General features: G+C 42.2%; 1 protein-coding gene across 5 annotated transcripts in view; it reads right to left on the reverse strand.

Annotated features, from left to right (window-relative positions):
- TNS3 (tensin 3) overlaps window positions 1-23,137 on the reverse strand; it is a 251,867-nt gene that overhangs the window by 154,995 nt on the left and 73,735 nt on the right. For 4 of the 5 annotated variants that reach the window (XM_014965348.1, XM_014965349.1, XM_014965352.1 and 1 more), the window contains one exon: window positions 12,972-13,009. In XM_014965348.1, the coding sequence (XP_014820834.1) occupies window positions 12,972-13,009 (38 nt within the window). Of the gene's footprint in view, window positions 1-20; window positions 96-12,971; window positions 13,010-23,137 lie in introns of those variants that run through there. The other variant, XM_014965351.1, reaches the window with a different exon arrangement.

Consider the following 23,137-nt stretch of genomic DNA (forward strand, 5'->3'; position numbering starts at 1 on the left):
ATATTTGAAAGAAGAACTACCTGTTCTTGCATACACAGGTAATATGGAAACACTCTCCTGGTGTGATACTTCCTGAATAGAGCCTTAGTTTGAGAAAGATTTAAAATAATGACTCTGATGAAGAATTCTGACTCCAGTGAATCTGCAGGTAATTTTCCTTCATACGACTGTATGTTGCCAGTCACATCAGTTAATGAGTAACCAACCCACATGAGATAAATGTTAACTCAAACAGGAAAAAATGTCAACAAATGGCAGGATATCTGGCACTAAGGAAATAAAATCTGTCCCCACTTCTTGTAACAGAGACAGAACAGTGCCCCCCACCGTTGCTGAACAGGTCATCTGCTAGAATATCTGGAATTTATATTTCAATGCTTTTTTTTTTCATTCCCAGATGCATCTTTCATTTTTATCTTCCTTTCTATTTTCTTTTTGCAAGAAGTAGGTGATCTTTCAGAGGAAGAACCATCTTCGAAGAATAGCCCTGATATTACCAAAGGTACATTTCAAAGTCCAAATGTCAAACACTATCATATTGCTTTTGCAAAAGCAATTTAACCATTTGGCTATAATGAATCACTTTCTTCCAAGCTACAGTTTTGTCAAGTAAGAAATGCTGGCATGCCTGCAAGAGCTTATGTGTAACACACAGGACGCGTAGGTGGAGGATTGTTCATCAAACACATGTGACCTGCTAAAAAATCCATTCGTTCTAGTTCACTACTAATCGTGTTACAATATTTATGAGAAAGGGTGAAAAGAGCAGCCAAATGAAGTCACTGATATCCTCTGTAAAGTTACCGTGCCACTGTAAAGCCACTGTAAAGTTACAGTGATGTTAGGAGACCTGGTGACTGTTGCACAAATAAACATCAGGAGCCCAAACGGTTAAGCCCATAGAAACTTATCTATTTATTTAAATCTACAGCTTTGGAGTTAAGTCTTGAAAACAAAAAAATTCTCTGCTTATTTTCAGACAGACAAAACAGACTAAAGGACGCTGAGTGCAGTGTATCTTCAAATAACTCTGTGCTCTCAAAGATACAGCTTGTAACATGAAAAAAAATAAAAATGTAAATCCAAATTCTAGAATACAAAGGGATGTTACTGGGATATTAACTTCAGATTAGAAAGCTACAAGAGTAATACACAACTTTTATTTTTATTTGAAATAGGACATCTCCAGTTTTGTGATATTAGTATCTAACTGAGACTTTTGCTCTGGACATACCTCTTGAAATTAAACATTTTTGGAAACTGAGCAAGCACTCTGCAGTCACTACAAGATTTTAATAAACAAGACATAACTGCATTCCCAAAAAGAAGAGAATAGATAGAGTAAAATCAGCACTGAGATTTGGAGCACCTATACACCATTTCCACTCTCCCCGCAGAAAAATTTTTTTTGCCCTACAGAAACAACCCTCCCACTTGATTAGTGTAAGGCAGTTTTGAAGTTAAGTTTGGAAGAAACAAACAAAAAAACTGCATTGCAAAGACAACTACACTTGAGAAACTGTTAATGGGCTTGGCTCATGAGTGTCAATAAAATACAAATATTTACTCCCATATAATGCTATCACACCGCAAGCAAAAGCCAAGTAACATCAGAAAAGCTTCCTAACACGTTACTTTTTTTCTCTCACCTACCTCTGTGATAAAGTTGCTACAGGGAAGGACAGAACACACACAGCCAGGAGCTCTCTGAATTCAAAACAGAATTCCAACAGCGATATTTTAGCACCATTTTATTAATTCCTCAGCTTCCGTATTTTTTTATTTGCTGAAATAATGCTAACACTACATGTACCCAACCTCATTGAGGTGTAAAGAGAATCAGCTGGAGTTTGAGAAACTCTCCAGTTCCTCAGAAAAAACACACAAGTAATTGAGTACTCCAACATCTAAGCCATGTTCCTACAATCCTAACTCATGCACAACTCCCTTCTGTCTGCTTGGGAGTAGACAAGTAACCACCTTTCACAAGTAACTAGGAATGCAGTTATCCCGAGATACAGAAATGTACTGTTCACGTATCTTTGCCACCTCAAAATGTGGCTTTCTTCCACGCTGTGATATTTAATCTTGCAAAGTCACAGTCCTGACCTACACTGTGAAAGTTGTTCTCCAACTCTCCGAAGAACACACACAGAGCAAGACGTGTGGTACATCGGTCATCTGGAAACAGGATAAAACAGAAGAACCTCTTCAAAACACCAATGAAACAGAATATTCCTAGAAGCAAAAATGGATAAGTTTCTCCCGACAACTTAAACCACTAACCAGAGATTGGGTCCTTTATCAGATCACTGGATTTGCTCAAAAAAAGTTCAGAAGCAAAGGACAAAAAAACTCAGTCAGAAGCTGGGTACAGCTAACGGGTTAAACCAGCCAGTGGAAGCCAAGATCCTAAAACTAGATTTTTACTGGACTTTGCACTGGCCCTCTGCACCGTGGTTTAGTTTGCCAGTCTGAACTGTAAATGGAGCAGTAGCTACTGTCCCTCCTGGGTTAATCTGTTTAACCTCAGGTTTATTAAGTAGTTTGAAATTATTTTAAGCTAAATGGGTGCAAAATCACAGTCTCTCAATTCAAAATGTTTCATTTTGCTGCTTCTGTAAAAAAAATTCTTATTTTGGCAACTGCATACGTCTTTGAGAGACTTCACTTCCACTTTCTTTGTATCAGATCTGACCTCTCCAAGCTTAATTAGGTACCCGTTCCCAAGGGAACTACGTTATCCTTTCAGGATTCCAAGCCTATTTATTTTGATATAATCCCTATGAGAAAACACACTTCATTTGCAAAGCCAAACAAACCTTGCAACACTGCCCGACAGGAAGGACCCTAGCAAGCAACGGGGCCACAGCTCCATGGACATTGTCCTCTCCCAAAGGAGAAACTACCAGCATGGATTGGATTTTCTTGAGCAGAAACAAGCTGTGCACAGGCCTGTTGTACCTCAGAGTTTTGTACCTTCAACATACATGTTGGTGTGACTTCTCAGGGTTTCAGTCTGCTTCCAACATCTGAGCAATGGTGATAAAAACTAGAGGCATTACGGTTCCTTTGGTCACAAATGGCACCACGCTGTCGAGGGCATCAGAAGTTTTAGGAGGAGACAGGAGCTGCAAACTTACTGCAGATGTCACCGAAAGCCACAGGTTTCACTGCTCCCAGTGTGCCTGTAACATGTGGGACACATAGATGCCCACCGAATCACAAAACTGTCTAGGTTGGAAGGGACCTTAAAGATCATCTAGTTCAAACATCAACCTGACTAAAACCAGTTAACCAGTAGCACTATCTCTACCCAACTTTTAAATACTTCCAGGGACGACAAATCCACCACCTCCCTGGGCAGCCCATTCCAAGGGGCTTAATATCCCTTTCCATGTAAAAGTTGTTCCTGATATCCAATCTGAACCTCCTCTGGTGTAACTTGAGGCCATTTCCTCTTGTCCCATCACCTCTGACTTAGGAGAAGAGACCGACCCCCCTGGCTACACCCTCCTTTCAGGGAGTTGGAGAGAGCAATAAGGTCTCCCCTCAGCCTCCTCTTCTCCAGGCTGAATAACCCCAGCTCCCTCAGCCTCTCCTCACAAGACTTGTGCTCCAGACCCCTCACCAGCTCCGTTGCCCTTCTCTGGACCCGCTCCAGCACCTCAATGTCTTTTTTGTGGTGAGGGGCCCAAAACTGGACACAGCCCTGGAGGTGGGGCCTCACCAGTGCCCAGGAGAGGGGACACTCACCTCTCAGGCCCTACTCTCCACACTGTTCCTGACACAGGCCAGGATGCTGGTGGCCTTCTTGGCCACCTGGGCACACTGCTGGCTCCTGTTCAGCCGGTGTCCACCAACACCCCCAGGTCCTTTTCTGCCAGGCAGCCCCAGCCACTCTGCCCCCAGCCTGGAGCGCTGCAGGGGGTTGGTGGGACCCAAGGGCAGGGCAAGCCCTTCCAATAACTTTCTGTTCTTCAATGTGGTTGGAGACGACACCCAGAACAAGTTGTTCCATTACCTTCCAGGGACGGAGATGAGACTAACCAGCCTGTAGTTCCCTGGGTCCTCCTTCTTCGTGCTCTTTTGAAGTGATATTGGCCTTCCTCCAGTCCTCAGGCACCTCTCCTGTTCTCCATGACCTTTCAAAGACGACGGAGAGTGGTGCAGCAATAACATCTGCCAGCTCTCTCAGCACTCGTGGGTACATCCTGTCAGGGCCCATGGACTTATGGATATCCAGTTTGGCCAAATGGTCTCTAACCCAGTCCTCCTCTACAGAGGGAAAATCTTCCTCTCTCCAGACCTTCCCCCTTCTCTCCAGGGTCTGGGGTTCATGAGGGACAGCTTTAGCAGTGAAAACCAAAGCAAAGAAGCCATTCAGTAACTCTGCCTTCTCTGTGTCTTCCATCACTAGGGCGCCCATCTCATTCATCAGTGGGCCTACATTTTCCCTGGTCTTCCTTTTTCTATTGATATACTGAAAGAACCTCTTCTTGTTATCTTTAACCGTAGTGGCCAAGTTGACTTCTGCTTGAGCTTAGGCCCATCTAATTTTCCCCCTGCACACCTTCACTACATCTTGGTGTTCCCCATAAGTTGTCAACCTCCTTTTCCAAAGAGCACAAACTCATTTTGTTCCTGAGGTCCAGCCAAAGCTCTCTATTTAGCCAGGCTGGTCATCTTCCCCGTCGGCTCATTTTATGGAACCTTTTTAAGAGTTCCTCCTTGAAGTGTGACCAGCCTTCCCAGGCACCTATGCCCTACCTGATTTTCCCTAAGAACTGTCTCCCAGGGGACACTCTCAACAATGCTCCTAAACAGGCCAAAGTCTGCCCTTCGGAAGTCCAAGGTAGCAGTTCTGCTGGCTCCCTGCCTTGCTTCTCCAAGAATTGAGGGTATTGCTCATAAGTTGCCAACCCCCTTTTCCAGATTTCCTTTTGTTCCTGAGGTCCAGCCAAAGCTCTCTATTTAGCCAGGCTGGTCATCTTCCCCATCGGCTCATTTTATGGAACCTTTTTAGAGTTCCTCCTTGAAGTGTGACCAGCCTTCCCAGGCACCTATGCCCTACCTGATTTTCCCTAAGAACTGTCTCCCAGGGGACACTCTCAACAATGCTCCTAAACAGGCCAAAGTCTGCCCTTCGGAAGTCCAAGGTAGCAGTTCTGCTGGCTCCCTGCCTTGCTTCTCCAAGAATTGAGAGCTCTATCATTTCATGATCACTCTGACCAAGACGACCTCCAACCTTTGCATCCCCCACAAGACCTTCCCTGTTAACAAGCAGCAGGACCAGTAGGGCGCTTTCCCTGGTTGGGTCCCTCACCAGCTGAGTTAGGAAGTTGTCCTTCACACGCTCCTGGAACCTCTGGGACTGTTCCCTCTCTGCTGTGTTATATTGCCAGCAGACACCTGGGAAGCTGAAGTCCCCCACGAGAACAAGGGTGAGCAATGGGCTTATAGAATACTTCATCAACCTCTACATCCTGGTTGGGTTGTCTGTAATAAATTACCACCATGATGTCTGCCTTATTGGCCTTCCCCTTGATTCATACACATAAACAGTCAACACTGAGAGGTCAGTGAACTCTCAACAAATGAGATTTCTTATCTAAAAACATCTTATCTAAAAACTGGCTCTGGGGAGACTACTTTTTCATTTTTGGAAAGCCCCAGCAAATTAACTGCCAAACACAACGCTCTGGCACAGCACTTCTGCTCCTTAAACAAAGTAAGGTTTATGCCCATAAAAAGCAATTTCAAATCATCAAGTCAACAGCTTACAATTCTCACTGAATCTGAAGGTTTATTCATTACACAGTTCATTACAGTGATATTTTATCTAACGGAGGGCAAAATATTTTGAAGACAGGAGGATCTGCAAAATACTGCTCCTGGATACAATAAGGAAAAATCTGAAGACTCCTTTGAGCTGCAAATGCCAGTTACAAAACTTACACAGTAATCTCTCGGACTTCAACTGCAAACATTTTTTGGGATTGTTCTGGGATTGTTCAGCCTGGAGAAGAGAAGGCTCTGGGGAGACCTTATAGTGGCCTTTCAATATCTGAAGGGTGCCTATAGAAGAGCTGGGGAGGGACTCTTTGCCAGGAAGGGTAATGATAGGACAAGGGGAAACAGTTTTAAATTGGAAGCAAAAAAGATTCAGATTAGGTCTCAGGAAGAATTTTTTTACTATGAGGGTGGTGAGACACTGGAACAGGTTGCCCAGAGAAGCTGTGGCTGCCCCATCCCTGGAGGGGTTCAAGGCCAGGCTGGATGGGGCTTGGAGCAACCTGGTCTGGTGGGAGGTGTCCCTGCCCAGGGCAGGGGGTTGGAACTCAATGACCTTTATGGTCCCTTCCAACCCAAAACCATTCTATGATTCTATGATTTTTATTCTAGCCCAATGCCAGGCAGCACTGAAAGAGTTGCACGCATGGTGATATAACATGCTAACATGGCCTGTGAAGAAAAAAATTATTTGAAGTCTTCAGCTTTATTGAATGTGTTCGGATTTATATATTCCCATAAAAATGTGCCAACCACAGAGATTCATTCACACAGTCATCTCCTGGAAACAACATGACACAAGTTTTCATTTAAATCCTTGATTCCCTCTGCCCAAAATCTCAGAGAGTTAAGAAGAACCCATACTGAAATTAAAAAAAAAAAAAATTAAAAAACCCACCACCAAAAAAAACCCAAACAAACCACAAGGACCAGCACAACGCAGAAACAAACTCACATGAACCCATATGAGAAGCAAAGTCACCACCATTTGGTCCACTGCTGGTCACGACAGTTTTAATCTCTACTTTCAACAGTGCCGTGTTAACTAAGGTGTAAAAGTTGCCAGTGTTCTGCTGATCTCAGTAAAGCAAATCTTCTCCAGGTTGTTCAATTATTTTAAATATAAAACAGCTTTACTTCAAAAATCACTTTAAAATAAAATTGTAATGATTGACAAACCCTGGGCATTCAGGTGAAAAGTTTGGGGTATTCTGTTTGAGTCTCTTCCTCCAAAACCGCCTTTATTTTTCTGAGGAAGTTTGATACATGATCTGCAGTGCTTGAAGTGCAACAGAGTGTAAGTATGGAACAAGGTTAGAAAGTTCAAGAGAAGCACTATGTTTAAACTGTCACTATCGAAGTAGCAGCCATCTCTCTGAAAAGTTAATACATATTCTGACATCTTGCAAATCTGGCTTCTGCTCTAATTTTGTATTGTTATAAACATTCAAAGAGGAATTCTTTCCACCCTTTTGAATACACATGCTGAATTCCCTCAATAGCAAGCTGATGCAAATCAGATAGAGGAAAGAATTACCACTCTCAAAAAGAGAAAACACTGACAAGTTTGAGAAATGGTAACATCCAAGAGATAGGTGTTTCCCTTTCCAAATTGACCAAGTAGCACTGTAAACATACTGGGCCAACCTTCCCATCAACTTCAGTGCAGTAACTGAAGCAGCAATAAAGATCAGACATTAGCAGGAACGCAGCAACCTTGGAAACCTCTCTTCAAATGAGAAAAAAACAATAAAAATAGTCACTGAAAGTACCTCAGCCCCACTCTGAAGAGTTCAGCCCACCACTTACTCACTTCTGCTATCAGTCTCTTTCCTGGTTTCACCTTCCCAATTTATGGAACTAGCAATCTAACAAGATGGACTAGGGTGCACTTACATTAAATTCAGTTGATTTTAGAGGGGTTTTTTTTCAAGTCCCCTTGCCTGGGACTACAAGTCAAAATTCATTGTTAGAGTGGAAGTCAAGAGGTGCTCCTTTATGTGCTTTACTCTTTAACTATGAACAATAAGGAGTCCTGCAATCAGGACGCACTGTGCACTGCACACAGAGTGAGCACTCACCATCCTTCTGTTCACACAATGACAGTGGAGCCAGAAGTGAAGAACTTTTAAACAGAAAGTCTTGTTTCAAATCTTTCTGTTTAAAAAATAAAAGAAAGCCAAGTGTGTGCATTTGAGATCAGGATTGAAATTAAATTCCTGACACAGGAGGCATAAAAGTAAAAACAGAAGCAGAGAGGAAAATCTGTAAAACAAAAATCAGATTGAGTATTCTTAAGATTAAAAAAAAGGACTAAAGGTAAAATACTTGGGTTGGGAAGGTGGTTGGTTTTGGTTGGTTTTGATTTTTTTTCATTTGGACATTATTTACACAAGTAGTAGGAAAACATGAAACTAATCCACAACCACAAATTAAATACACTTTTGGTTATTGTAAGACTAATAAGAATGCATTGTCCATAGCTCAATTATGAACATTTAACTGAGCTGTTCAAAAGATGGACCAGAATGCACTGATGTTAAATTCAGATAATGGTGAATTTCTGACGAAGTTCAGGGAACATCCCAGTTACCATGAATTACAGTGCATTACATTAGACCTCTGTTTATAGGGAAACCAGACTGGAAGTTGGCGGGGGGGGGGAGGATCTCACATAGACACACGTGCAAACATGGCCACTACGTTACACAGACAAAAACATATGAGAGAAGGAACACGAGCACGTGTATCTGCCAGCCACTTGTCGATCTATTACACTAGACATCATTTCAGGAGTCCCAATAAAATTTCAGGAAGGCAAATGAAGTAACATTCTACGTGATTTGCCTTGGAACTCTTGGTAAGGATGATAAAAAATATGCGTTCTCTTTTCCACAGCCTTACACAAAAGAGAGAATCATGGAATTGTCAGAGTCGGAAGGGACCTCTAGAGACCATCCAGTCCAACCCCCCGGCCAAAGCAGGGCTGCCCAGAGCACAGCACTCAGGAGCATCCAGGTGGGGCTTGAAGATCTCCAGAGAAGGGGACTCCACCCCCTCCCTGGGCAGCCTCTGCCAGGGCTCTGCCACCCTCACCCCAAACAAGTTCTTCCTCACATTGGAGTGGAACTTCCCATGGTCCAGCTTGTGCCCGTTGCCCCTCGGCCTGTCACTGGGAACCACTGGAAAGAGTCCAGCTCCATCCTCCTTCAACCCACCCTTTAGACCCTTGTCAGCATTCAGAAGGTCTCCCTCAGCCTTCTCTTCTCCAGGCTCAAGAGCCCCAGCTCTCTCAGCCTTTCCTCACCAGGGAGATGCTCCAATCCCTCCAGCATCTCTGTTGCCCTACGCTGGACTCTCTCCAGCAGTTCCCTGTCCCTCTTGAACTGGGGAGCCCAGAACTGGACACAGGATTCCAGTTGTGGCCTCACCAGTACAGAGGAGAGGGGGAAGGATCTTTCCTTCTTGGTCCAAAAACACACAAGAGAAATTGTCATATGGCAGTGCACCATACCTTTCTTTCATAAGTGTCTGTCCCACTGGCCTGCCAAGGGCCACCGATTCTCTTCACAGGGTAAAAACAACTGCCTCCATGCCCATCCACTGCAAGAAGGACAGCCCAGCCTTACAACCCTACCAAGGCTGCCCCAAGTAAGTACAAGGACTTCTTGGACTGGTTTGTGGAAAAAGTGAGTGACAAAAGTCAGTAAAGCCTTTTAAGAACCAATACAGATTGTGTTTTAAGTTTCCAGACTAGAAATACGGCAGTGCACCATACCTTTCATAAGTGTCTGTCCCACTGGCCTGCCAAGGGCCACCGATTCTCTTCACAGGGTAAAAACAACTGCCTCCATGCCCATCCACTGCAAGAAGGACAGCCCAGCCTTACAACCCTACCAAGGCTGCCCCAAGTAAGTACAAGGACTTCTTGGACTGGTTTGTGGAAAAAGTGAGTGACAAAAGTCAGTAAAGCCTTTTAAGAACCAATACAGATTGTGTTTTAAGTTTCCAGACTAGAAATACCTGACCAATGTCAGTCTCTCTCTATACACACACACATATATATATGTCAAGGTAGATAGGAAGTTCTTTATTTTCACAATGCAAGTTGAATGTGCAACCCAGGACCAAAACTATCACTCCTTGCTAATTTTTGTTGCTGTGATTACTGTCACTCTCCCGTCTATACTGCTGCTAGTCATGTTTTTACAGTAACTCAAGTTACATTTTTGGTTATTTCTATGCATTTGTATACAATCACGTTCATATTTCCTAAACTGTTAGAGAGATTACGAAAGAAAAAAATCAGGGTATCACAAGGGACTACTGATTTGGGGGCAGGGAGAGCCTTCTTTCAATCCTCCTCAACCAGCAACATCTTAAACAGTTTAAAGAAAAAGGAAGAGCAGGGCCAAGGGAAGAATTACTTTTTCTCAGACACAAATGCCTAGAAAAAATACAGCCTTTGAGAAAAGTAGCAGGACAATGTATCATGTCAGAGTTTATGCCTGTTATGATTAAAACAATTTTTAAGGCTTTATAAATGATAAAATGCTAAAAATGTATACAAATCTGTTATTTCTCTACAAAAAAATTAACTACAGAATTTGAAAGTAATAAATTGCTTGGTCTAACTTCACCGGCATTCAAGTGGCACACTACAGCTCAGGAAACTAGTCTAAATAAAGATTTTAGATCATTAATACAAATTTCCGAAGCTTTGATTAAACCTGCACTCCACTGAGATGTCTAAGGCAGCCTCTTGAGAGGTGAAGCAGGAAGTGTGCTGAATCATACCCATCTATAAACACGTTAATCTTACTGGAACTGGAAAAAGCCATAGAGCCATCTGCCTAAGATATCGGTTTCTTTGAAACATAATTTCAGGCTAGCAAAGAATCAAATTGTATTATGTAAAGAAGAATGTCTTTTTGGCTTAAGCATAGCAAAAATACCTTCCAGGTTGAATTGAGGATATATGCAATGCTTGCTAGGCAAAGGCATAAACCTGGATTACATCTGATTCAGCAAAAGACTTCAGCAAATACTTAAGCTTACTGACTGTAAGAGAATTTAGGCATTTGCTTACAAACTTAACAAAATTAGCATAGAAGAAGCAGGTTGAGAAAATATGGTCAAGAGGTCCCCCATCCCAATTTCAGTCTTCCCAAAGGACAGGAGATAGAAACTGGTTTTCAAGTTCCCAGACTTCAAAGTTTGGCTAGAGTCATGAGATGATGCCTTTCAATACCCCAGCTCTATACCTCACATCTAACTGGCAGAGTAAAAGACCAAAAAAAATGGTATCCCAAGACAGAGAGCTAAGTGAAAGCCCTGTGGTGGGACAAACAACTATTCCTACACCATACACAGAGAGACATGCCCTGAGACAGCTACAAAACAAAGGGGACTCAAGTTCCCAGAGCAAAATCCAGAGCAAAGCCCTGGGGCCCCAGACACATCGCTTCAGAAGCCTTAGCAAACACTAATTAGATACATACATCCCAACAGGCAGCTATACAGAAACATTTCTGAGTCAAACATGCATGGACAGAGGCCATGCAAGTTTGTAACTACCTATATGAGCTGGGGTTTGTACAGTGAAACAGAATTCTCTCAAGAATTCTTTCTTGCAATGTTTTTCAAAGCGAAAACAAAAACGCCTTTCAGGGACAGTTTTAAAATACAGAACATACAGGAATAGCAAACACTTTCCTCTAGAGTGGTTTGCTGCCCCACTTCACTTTAAAGAAAAAAGGCACAGATGACTAAAGCACAAAAAAAATATATTTGTATAGTAAATTGAAATAGTATTATATGCTGGTATAACATAACAATTTGAAGGGTTGGCTTTAGTTCTAAACAAGTCTGCTGCAAAAACAAATATATTATAATAGCTTAATCTATGCAAGGCCAGTGACAAGTTTATGAGGGCTCCCCATGATCAGAAGAGGCATCACTATGGCCCACCAAGTTAACAATCCCCCCGTACCGCTCAAGCAGGGCACCATTTTTTAGGCTCAACGTGCAGGGAAGCACGGCTCGTCAGGCCTCCCGGACCAGCACGCGGGTACGTCAGCAGGACAGCACCTCCCTCTGAGGATGTACAGCCACAAGGCTAGAAAAGTCACACTACAGATGCAGCCACGTGCCTTTCTGTTAACATGTACGAGGTTTCTGAGGCTCAGAGCTACAGCCCTGTCCTAGCTCAGCACTGCCAAGGCACACCACGCTGATGGATGCAGAAGAGGTCCATCGATAAGTACACGGGCAAAACGGCTGTCCTGAGAGGCTACGCTGAAATCAAATGCTTCCACAGACCCCGGTGCACACCAAGATCTCTGACCTTGTGCTGGCGGGGATGCAGCAGACAGTTTCACGGACAGGTTAGAAAGTTCACCAGAGAAAGTTCTACCAGAGTTGAGAGACACCTTGAGAGCAGACTGATGGACCAGCCCCTTCAGGGCACAGCCCGCTCAGGGCTCTGTCTCTCAAAACACAATTAGATCGCGTCAGTCCCGAGTAACCTCACTGCTGTTCATCAGAACAAACCTGCCTAGGAGACTTGTTCACATATCCGTTACTCGCTGTGTGAAATACTGCTTCCTGGCATCTGTTCTGAATTTCTGCATCCTTAATTTCCATTAACTCTTCCCTGTAGCCCCACACCCACCCTCCCCTTCAGGGCTAAATTGCAAACAGTAACCTGACAGAAATGGATGTATCTCTTAAGATTTTATATCCAGACGTCCACTGTGTTAACTTTTTGGATTTTGGAGGTTTTTTTGGTTGGTTGGTTGGTTTTCTTTTCACAGACAATTCCAAGATAGCAGAGTTTGGGCTTCTGGCACTTTTTTTTATTGGGTTTTTGCATAACCTTCTTTTACAGCTCACCCAATTTTCACACTGGTACCCACCCACACCATCTAGTGGGTTTATGCTTCGTGGTATCAAATGTTATAGTCTTTCTGCAGCTGTTAGAATGGCACGGAATGCAACAGCCCAAATCAACACAAGCTAACCTCTGCTTCCTTTCTTTTGTTTTTGTAACTTTCGATTTTCTTCCAGCTTTGCATCTGATTTAATAATCATCTTAATTAGTTAATAAAGCTTTTGTGTTCTCAACTTCAAATATGTGTGGATCAACAGCAAGAAGGGAGGCAAATAAATATGCTTACCTTTTCTTCACATTTCCTGTGGCAGGCATATTTGCAAGCTAAAACAAAACAAAATAAAATATATTAGGAAAAAAGTATGTGGATTCTCCCCTCCATTTCTTTAGATCATCTTTCTGCTAGAGATCTGGCCAAATTCAAGTCTATATATAAAAAAATTATTTCCATACTTATAAACAAAATGAAAAACCCTATAAAGAAATGCATTTAGTTTTCACCTGTTTCTCTCAATTACAACGTTATCATGTGCATTCCATCAGCTTATGATTAATACATATCTGGTTGTATATGGGCATATATATATCATGGACATATATACATACACACATATATACATATATATATATATAAACTTCATGTTGACACCTACCTTTACAGCTTCACACACACCAGAAGTGTTACCACCTAAATAACACATATACTAAGACCATATTGTTCCCAATGTAACCTGTGATTCTTAGGCATACCAGCAGTTCCAGAGAACTGAGAAAAGCAGCTTCAAAAAGCACAAGCAACCATGGCTGTTGAGACTTTAACTTCTGATTGTGAAATACAGTTCAGAGTGTTGCAAACGTTACTTCCCAGAGGTAAGCACTTGATGTCTTTTAAATTCCTGCCGACCTAAGAGCAGGAAAGGATGAATCGTACTAGCAAGTTTAGATTCAGAAAACAGCACTTAATAAGTAGCCAGATGAGCAGTGATGTAAATATGATGCAACAATATAATATTGTTAGAATCTGACAAAGGCTTTAATAGATTTTCCATTTATATCGCACTTTTTTCTCTACTCTCAACTTTGCTTTATTTCCATGTAACATCTATCCTTTGGGCTACTGTAAGCTGAAATGTCAGTTCAATTCAGGAAAAATTTCTTTATTCAATCTCCAGAACAGTAAGGCACAGAATACCACAGAGATTTAGCGGGAAGATTATCTGAGGCCTGATCTCAGACCACTGAAGCTGAAAGCCATGCTCATTTCTCACAGAATCACAGAATCGTCACGGTTGGAAAGGAGATCACCGAGTCCAACCACACACACACAAACACCACAACAACCCTGGGCACTAGAGCATGCCCTGAAGTGCCACATCTACATACATCTTAAATCCCTCCAGGGATGGTGACTCCACCACCTCCCTGGGCAGGCCCTTCCAGGGCCTGACCACCCTCTCAGGAAAGTCATTCTTCCCAAGATCTCATCTAAACCTCCCCTGCCCCAACTTCAGACCATTTCCTCTGCTCCTGTGATTATTCCCATGTGAGAGGAGGCCAACGCCCACCTCTCTCCACCCTCCTTTCAGGGAGCTGTAGAGGGCAATGAGGTCTCCCCTCAGCCTCCTCTTCTCCAAACTAACCATGCCCAGTTCCCTCAGCCTCTTCTCGTAGGACTTGTTCTCCAGATCCCTCCCCAGCTTGGTGGCTCTCCTCTGGACACACTCCAGCCCCTCAATGTCCATCCTGTAGTAAGAGGCCCAAAACTGGACACAGTACTCGAGGTGGGGCCTCACCAGTGCTCAGTACAGGGAGACCATCACCTCCTGAGTCCTACTCCCCACGCTGGTCCTGACACAGGCCAGGATGCTGGTGGCCTTCTTGGCCACCTGGGCACACTGCTGGCTCCTGTTCAGCCGGTGTCCACCAACACCCCCAGGTCCTTTTCTGCCAGGCAGCTCCAGCCACTCTGCCCCCAGCCTGGAGCGCTGCAGGGGGTTGGTGGGACCCAAGGGCAGGACCCTTATTGAACCTCATCCCATTGGCCTTGGCCCATTGATCCAACCTGTCCAGCTCCCTCTGGAGAGCCTTCTGACCCTCAAGCAGATCAACACTCCCACCTAGTTTGGTGTCATCTGCAAACTTAATGTGGGTGCATTCAATCCCCTTATCCGGATCATCAATAAAGATATTAAACAAGACTGGCCCCAAAACTGAGCCCTGAGGGATACCACTCATGACCAGCCACCAACTGGATTTCACCCCATTAATCTCAACTCTCTGGGCATGGCCATCCAGACAGTTTTTACCCAGTGAAGAATACACTTGTTTATGCCATGATTCGCCAGTTTCTCCGGGAGAAGGCTGTCGGGGACAGTGTCAAGGGCCTTACCAAAGTCCAGGTAGACAATGTCCACAGCCTTCCCCCCATCCAGAAGGCTGGTCACACGGTCATAGAAAGAGATCAAGTTGATTAAGCAGGATCTCCCTTTCATAAACCCATGCTGGCTGGCACTGATCCCGTGGCTGCCCTGCACTTGCCATGAGAGCTCACTCAAGATGATCCTCTCCATGATCTTTCCCAGTGCCGAGGTCAGGCTGACAGGTCTGTAGTTCCCTGGATCCTCCTTCTGGCCCTTCTTGTAGATATGTGTCACCTTGGCCACCCTCCAGTCATTTGGTACCTCCCCTCTTGACCAGGATTGTTGACAGAGGATGGAGAGGGGCTTGGTGAGCTCTCCTGCCAGCTCCCTAAGTACCCTTGGGTGAAACCCATCCGGCCCCATAGACTTAGGCGTGTCTAGGTGCAGAAGCAGATCATTGACTACTTCCTCCTGGATTATGGGGGAGTTGTTCTGTTCTCCATCCTTATCTTCCAGCTCTTCTCGGTGCTTCTACCAAGAGAAAGATATTCTACAGCCTGACCCAACAGGAAAGATACAACTACCAAGATGAGAGGTCAGCAAAAGACATGACCATCCCCATTCCAGATTCAAGTGCATCAACTGCTGAAAGAAAAACCCTCATGCTCCCATCACTTCTAGGAAAAAAGAAAAAGCAAGGCTTACTGACCCCTTTTCTTATGCAATCTTGCAGGTGCCATGTTCACTTATTTTCCTCAGGTATAAGTCAGGAATGAGTTCTTTGTTTATAGTGCTTCAAAGGATCAAGGTTCTTTATTTTAAAAATTTATTAGTGTTCCCACAAATACACTGCTCTATCAGTGTTAATATTGATCAGTAACCACATTACCACTTACAATCCATGAGGAAAAACTTCATTTTTTTCTGTGACAGCTTGGGGGATGCTTAAATTCGTCCAGTCATTTCATGCACCAAAACTGCTTATTTAGTAAAATCAGCATGATTAGCTTTGAGTTGGCAAAAGATTAACAGATGTTCTAAAAATATGCATACATACTATGTTTCTTCTATAAGCTACTTTGAGATCTCCTGTAAAATGGTGAAACAAACAAAGTCAATCACAAAAAGTAAAGAATAGAATGGTAAATCTGTCAGGAAGCCCTGATATTACAGATAAGGTTCTCATCTTCTTTACTAATGATTAAGCCTAGATTTCAGGGGGGCAAGATGAAACATAAAACAAAAATAGATTTCATTCCGCGACAAATTGCACTAGTTTGCTACTGGCTTGTTCAAAACCAAACAACACGTCACCAACAATACACAAAATCTTTATTAAAGACGTAGGTAACAGTAAACGCAGTCATTGAGTTTTTTCAGTTTCCATGTACATGAAAAGTCATTGTTTGCTGCTTTAGTGTAACACAACAGTACTATCTTTGCTGGAAAGAAATTACCAAGTCAGATGTGAGTTTAGCCTCAATAGAAACAAGACAGTCTTGCAGCAGCACCCCATTCAAACACCACAGAAATATGGTGCACAAACTCCAAACATACTTAAAGGAAAAACACTTTACAAACAAAGTATTGCTATATTTATGAGATTCAAAGGAAACAAAGAGTAAAGCCTCAAAAAGTAATTAGCCAAATACACATCAGACAAAACTCTTACTGAAACAAACCGTGTATTTTTTCAGGTATTCTGAGGATAAGAGATCTGATTCATTCACGAACACAGCTTCACTCCTCCTCAGGACCCAGAAATACCCTATTTATATCTAAATCCACCACTTTCATGGATTAGACTGAGTTAAGTCATTACCTTTCCTCCCTCACTGTCTAATAAAGCTGATTATGATAATAAAACTGGATAGGAATAAGCACTCTGCAATGAGATCACTGACTGTCCAGATGTTGGGAGCAAACAAAGCAGTCCTTTGTGCTCGGAAGCAGAAAGGAGACTCTCCGCTTTCCCTCCTGAGTGAACATCAAACTGCTCATTGCATATGTTGCTCCTAAAGGCACACTAGCTACATCCCAACAACAGAAATGGATCCCCAAGAATAACAGACCCAAACACCAATTCCCTTTTCTTCACAGGTCTGATTTTCACTAGCAGACCAAATCTCTGCCCGGAACAATAAAACTTAAAATGACTGAGCCCATTTTGATGGACTGTTCTTGGCATTTACCAGATGCTCGTGTTCAAAGCATTTTGTATAATCTGCATCACAATTTTTCATTTGCCTTATCTTTTTTATGTATATAAAGATCTATGTAAGCATGTGTGTGTAAACATTTACAAATATATATACATGTGTGAACATATGTACACAAATATATACGTGCATATGTACACATATACACACACTCCAAAAACCGCAAAAGTCTTGTTTGTAGTAAACATACAACCACTTGCTAAAAGCAATTGAAAAAAAAAATTTAAAAAGGCTGTTAACATAGAACATTGTGTAGGAATTAACAGCTGATTGGAAGAATGATTACCTTGGGTCACTAACCTGCACGCCAATTATTAATCTCTCCTATGAATAATTTTAGTGCTAGTGTGGTAGAGTCACGATAAACTTCAAGGTTGCTTTTAAACTACTGAGTTAAGTCAGAGTATTTTCAAACTAATTTACCCTTCTATTTTCTTGTATCCTCTACTTCCCACACCCTCCATCCCTTCTCCAGAAGGAAGGGATAAAAAAATAGAAAAAAAATTCTATATATGTACACAGACACAGAGGAAGGGGGCCAGTATAAGTATCAGCACAATTTGAAAGAAAGGGAGGTATCAGGAAAATACCATAAACTGGGTATGAGGCAGCACGCGGGCTCATAGGGAAAGAGTGAAAGGAATAATGGCCGTGCTGCAGCAGCCACAACTGCCCGAGTGAGTGGAGAGGAGTACTGCTGCCTTTCACAATGCAATTCACAGGGTTTTCTCCACCCCACAGCACCTAACATCATTAACAGTGAGAGATCTCTCCTCCAACACTATCAAATTAACCACTCATCCACACAGAAAAATCAATTTGCTTGATGTTTCATTACGTAGAATTAATCTTGCCACAGCTAATGCTCTTGCCCTACAGAACTACCCTGCCTGGACAGCCCAAGGCTGCTTTGCCTCAGCCAGTACTTGTGAAGAGATAGATTGACTCAATCATTAGATTGCCAGAGAAAGGGAATCATATTTCAATATGCCAGCTGTTTTTACGGAAAGCTTTGAATAATAGAGAAATGCACTTTTAGAAAATTTTAAAGACCAAAACCACAGTATTATACCAAAGTCATGCAACACCTTTTCAGTGCAACAAACACGCAATGCAAAAACATATGAAAAATTGAGCATAGTCGCATGCATTCAACTTACAGTTAAAAGATCTCAACAAACAGCTTCTACTGAACGCTGGCATTCTTCAGGCAAAGCTCACAAGTGAAATAGCACTCAGCTCTTTCCAGCACTACAGCCAAAGTGTATTTGAATTTAAAAGTGTGCCTGAAACAGCCCAGAGGACTTAATGTCACACTCAGCGAGGCTACTTCGGTTTTTCAACTGAACAGCTGAATGTCTGCATCCCACACATCAGCTCTCATCAAATACCAGACTTTCCAAATTTGGGTTTAAGGATTCTGGCAGCAGTTCCAAGAACAACTATCCCAAGCTGGCTGGCAATGAAATGGAGGCCAAGCCACATTAAGTCAATTTACTACACTTCAAAACAGTTTCTAAACAATAGCTCTGAGAATCTATTTTTTTTTTTTAAAGGGGGAGAAAGGGGGAAAAAATAAAATAAAAGACATTTCCTTGCATCAAAATGAAGATGTGTTAACTCCTGCAAGTTAACAATACTGCTGACAGGGTGAAAACAGAAAGATAAGCACAGTGAATCATATTTTTCATACTTAAACTCCAAAATTTGTATGAAATGAAAGTCCTTACATTCACACGTTAAATGCTCTCTGCAAACCAAGAGCAAAGTACTTGCAAAGTAAGAGAGTACTTCTATAAACCAGTCACAGAATGACTTATGGTTAACCAGGACAAAAAGGTGAAGTTGTTCTCTGTGTGCTAAGGGCTACTCGCTTTGTCCTATTTTAGCATTTAATGGACACACAGTATGGCAATATATTCCATACAAATATTCCATCACACTGTACACTCAGTGAATATTAAAACATGAGTAGTTTATAAGGACAACCTCACACTTAACCACAGCTTTCATCAAGTAACTCTCCATGGTGGTTTTTCATGTGTTTATTTTTAAACAACTCTATGTATGACAAGGGTACAAACAAGGTAACTCAGAAACCCTCTTAGGGCAAAAACTCGCATACAAATAGAGAATCTAAGAGATAAAACTCAGTTTAATCCCGTATTAATCCCTGAAAAAGATGACTTGCCCCAAAAGCATATACAACTATTGATATTAATTTTTAAGTTCCTGCTGACAAATAATAAATATGGATACTGAATCACAGGCTTAGCTGCTCGAAAGATATTTTCTTTCCCTCAGCATCTCCAACTCAGCTTCCCCAAACCAGACACACGCTACTGTGGTTATTTTTCGACAATAATGGAAGCCTCCTTGATGATTCCCAACAACATGTAATCTAAACCATCTATATAAAAAGATTTGTGTAATCAAGACTTAGTTTTCAGAGTTCCTGACTCCAGTCTTCTCTTTTAACCCCAGGGGCAGAGGGGTGTCCGTGCCGCAGGAGCGGTGCACACCAGCCATTCTGGGCTGGTGATACCACCGCTGAGCAGCACCCCCTCCTCAGAAAGTGCCCTGCACAAAATCCCAGCTCTGGCATCGGTTCTGAAGAAAAGATGTTTTCCTTTTTTTTAGAAACCAAATCAAGATGTTTTAACAAATGCACAGCAAGGCCGCCACAACAGGGTCTTCTCCAAGCAGAGCCTGATACAAAAAGACATCCATGTCCCAAATGGAGAGAACTGTGAAACTTGCTGGCCATTTATACTTTGACATGGGTTAAATAAAATTGTGATTAGATTACTAGAAAAACCTCTCCCCAACACACACACACTTTTCTGCTGACCTGTTCCTAACAGCTCTGCAACAATTCAACTCGAGATAAACATCCAAAAGGAAAGCAGTATGAGAACCAGACACATTCAAATTATTAACTGCAGCATTAAAATAAGATGGCGTGCAGTTTTGCGAGGAGCAAATACTTTTGGATGAAGTGTGGGGGAACAGACCTCGAGCTGGAAACACTGGGCTTTAGCTGCAAAAGTAAACACTCCTATTTTCAAGAAGTTATCAGTCACACGCCAAAGCTGTAGCGTGTCTAACAGCTGCACTACAGCAACAACATCTGCTGGTGCATTTCCTCTGCCTCAAACATTTTCTTAGATTTTTCTTTGGCTCTTTTTTCATATTCAGCCAACTATTGTCTCTTCCTCTGAGTATTGCTTCCAGCACTTCATGACAGGGACTGCAGACATTGTTTTGAAGATGAAGGCTAAAAGACAGTTATGGGAAATTTGTGCAAAACTTGAGCATTTTTTACTTTTTACAGTAAAATGTATTGTGAATGAGCTTTCCTGCAGATGAAATATTCCACTTACCGTTGCTGACAAGAGCAGTGGAAAATCTTTATTAAGAGAAATACATTTTGGCACTACTGCTCCAACTGTCTGTTCTTTACCTTTACTCCCACGTTCTGTCTTGGAGGAAGAATCTTGACCACCAAGGTTTTTGGGGGATGATTTTTGGTTTGGTTGTGTTGGTTTGGTTTATTCCTGTGGAATTTATAGTCTGACTTTTATCATTTTAACTGCATCTGAGATGTACCTGAGAACTCCTGGGTGAGTCCTGTTTTTGTTAAATTTCCAGGGATGGTGGTAGAAAGGCAGAACATTAGCACAGTGAAAATGTTTTCACATTTTTAAAATTAAATTACTCATCCAGCAACTTCTTCTCTGCTTTTTAAGCTACGCTTGCAGGTAGGGAAAGATTAAACTTCAATCCAAAAGTTATTTTTAGACATCCCCCTCCAGCTGAGCAGACAACCCCGTGTTGCAACATTCAATCCACAGCGCCATTTCAACCAGCCTCTGGTTTACTCTGGTCAGCAATCCACAGGAAACCAAAAAAATGGCTGGAATGTCTCCAGGCTTTTCTCACAGCTGCAGACAGTGCAAGAACTGCGAGATCTCAAAAACTTCCATGTCTGTGATGGATCTTGAAAACATATCATGCATAAATTATACTAAGAGCAAGGATCAGAGAAAAATTGGCTTAAAGATTGGCTTAAAACAGGTGATCTTCAAAATAAGAAAGCCAATGCCATTAAAAATTTGTTTATTATGTGGATAAGAGCTTGAAGGGGCCTTGAAGTTTTGATTCACAGCTTAAGCTCCTACAGAAAACATTAAGTGACAGAGACCTTCACCAGAAGAGAAAACAACACAGGCTACAAAAAGGAGTCATCAACACGATCCTTCAAGAACTTACAGAGTTGAAGGCATGTTTTCCAAAGGTATTTTTTAAATCTCATTAATGACAATAGATGGGGACTCTGCATAAAATCAGCTAACAACTCCCCCTCTTACCTATTTACAGGGTGAAGTTTGTAGTCCAGCTTTGTTTCTTGAACCTTTCTGTACCAGAACAAAGTCTTCAGCACTCCTTACAACAGATTTCTTCACTTATCTCTTCTTTAATTAAATTTTATCTTCCTATAAATTATTTCTGTCTCCCATGGTAGTTTTCCCCACACACACACCCTTGCTTCGAAGCCAATTAGAAGTGTGAGGTTTCAGCCAAATGCATCAAGATTTACTTTGAGGTTCCTTTCCCCACATGACATATCAAGTTAATCACACTCAAATGATACACTTTAATGATGGCAGCATTTCATTTCTGATTTTTGGGTCAGAGCAGATAATTCTAACTTCAATTTACCCTCAGGAATTTTGGGTTCTCTTCAAGTGGGCTAAGTTTATAAAACTGCAGGTATACCGGATAAATAGCAGCCATTGGTTTGCCTGGAAAAATATGCAGAGGGGGCCACACGGATCACATTGACTTCGTGCTTTTTTTTTCTTTTTAATTTATTAGCTGTAATGAACAGAAGCTACAGCTTTTTAGAAAGCTTACTGGTTTGAACATTAACGTTAAAATAAATTTTATAAGTACAGATCAAATTCTGACACGATTAAGTCCGTCCTTATGAGGTAAACAAATAGGGTACCCATGTCTTCACTACAGATAACTTTCTGAAACATCATCTACTTTCTGTGATGCAGCTTGGCTGCCATGAACATTAAACATTCTATTAGAGGATTTTGCCTTGTGAATTTTTTATTTTTAAATCAGTAGAAACCTACCTTACAGATTTCTGCCAAAATTCCTCCTCCCTCTGACAGCTCCCTCTGGGGCAGCACCATGCCATCAAAGGATGTCAATTTTGCAGCTTTTCCCAGCTCCAGAAAGGTCTGTGTTCAGTCAGGATGCTTATGTACCACTTGTGTAACGCCTCCTAATTACAGTAGCTTCCTCTGTATCTCTATATGCTCCAATAAGTCTTTACTCATCCTCCCCTTTCATGTCTTTGCTGTTGTTATGCACACAGATTCCATGTCTGGCTACCTAAGCTCAGCAATGAAATATGAATGCACAGCTGTGTTAATTAGAGTACATTATACTAATCTGGTGGAAGTTGCTATTTACTTTGTGCATCTTTTGTCTAGAGAAGAGGATCTGACCTTCCCAGGCTCCTGGCGTCACAGATGGGCTGCCATCCACGTTTCTTCCATCAGCCTCCTCCTCCCCAGCACAGTGCACTGTGTCACCCATGTCCATGTCAACATCCACCCCTTTCTGAGGGGTTCCTAAAAAGACTTCTCCACTGCCACTAGATCAATTCATGTAGTCTCCCTTGGAAACCTTCCCAGAGGCATTTCACAAACAAGGCTAACAGTCAAATGAGGTTTTATAGCAAGAGTGCAGGTCCCTAGCTAACCCAACCTTGTTTGGGCATTCCATAATCCCTCTTCCTTGGAGCTGACAGCAGCTACACGCTATGAACCCACTCCAGGCACCACACCAGCCTA

The sequence above is a fragment of the Calidris pugnax genome, unplaced genomic scaffold, assembly GCF_001431845.1.
Source record: "Calidris pugnax isolate Ruff unplaced genomic scaffold, ASM143184v1 scaffold41, whole genome shotgun sequence".
Classification (NCBI taxonomy): Eukaryota; Metazoa; Chordata; class Aves; order Charadriiformes; family Scolopacidae; genus Calidris; species Calidris pugnax.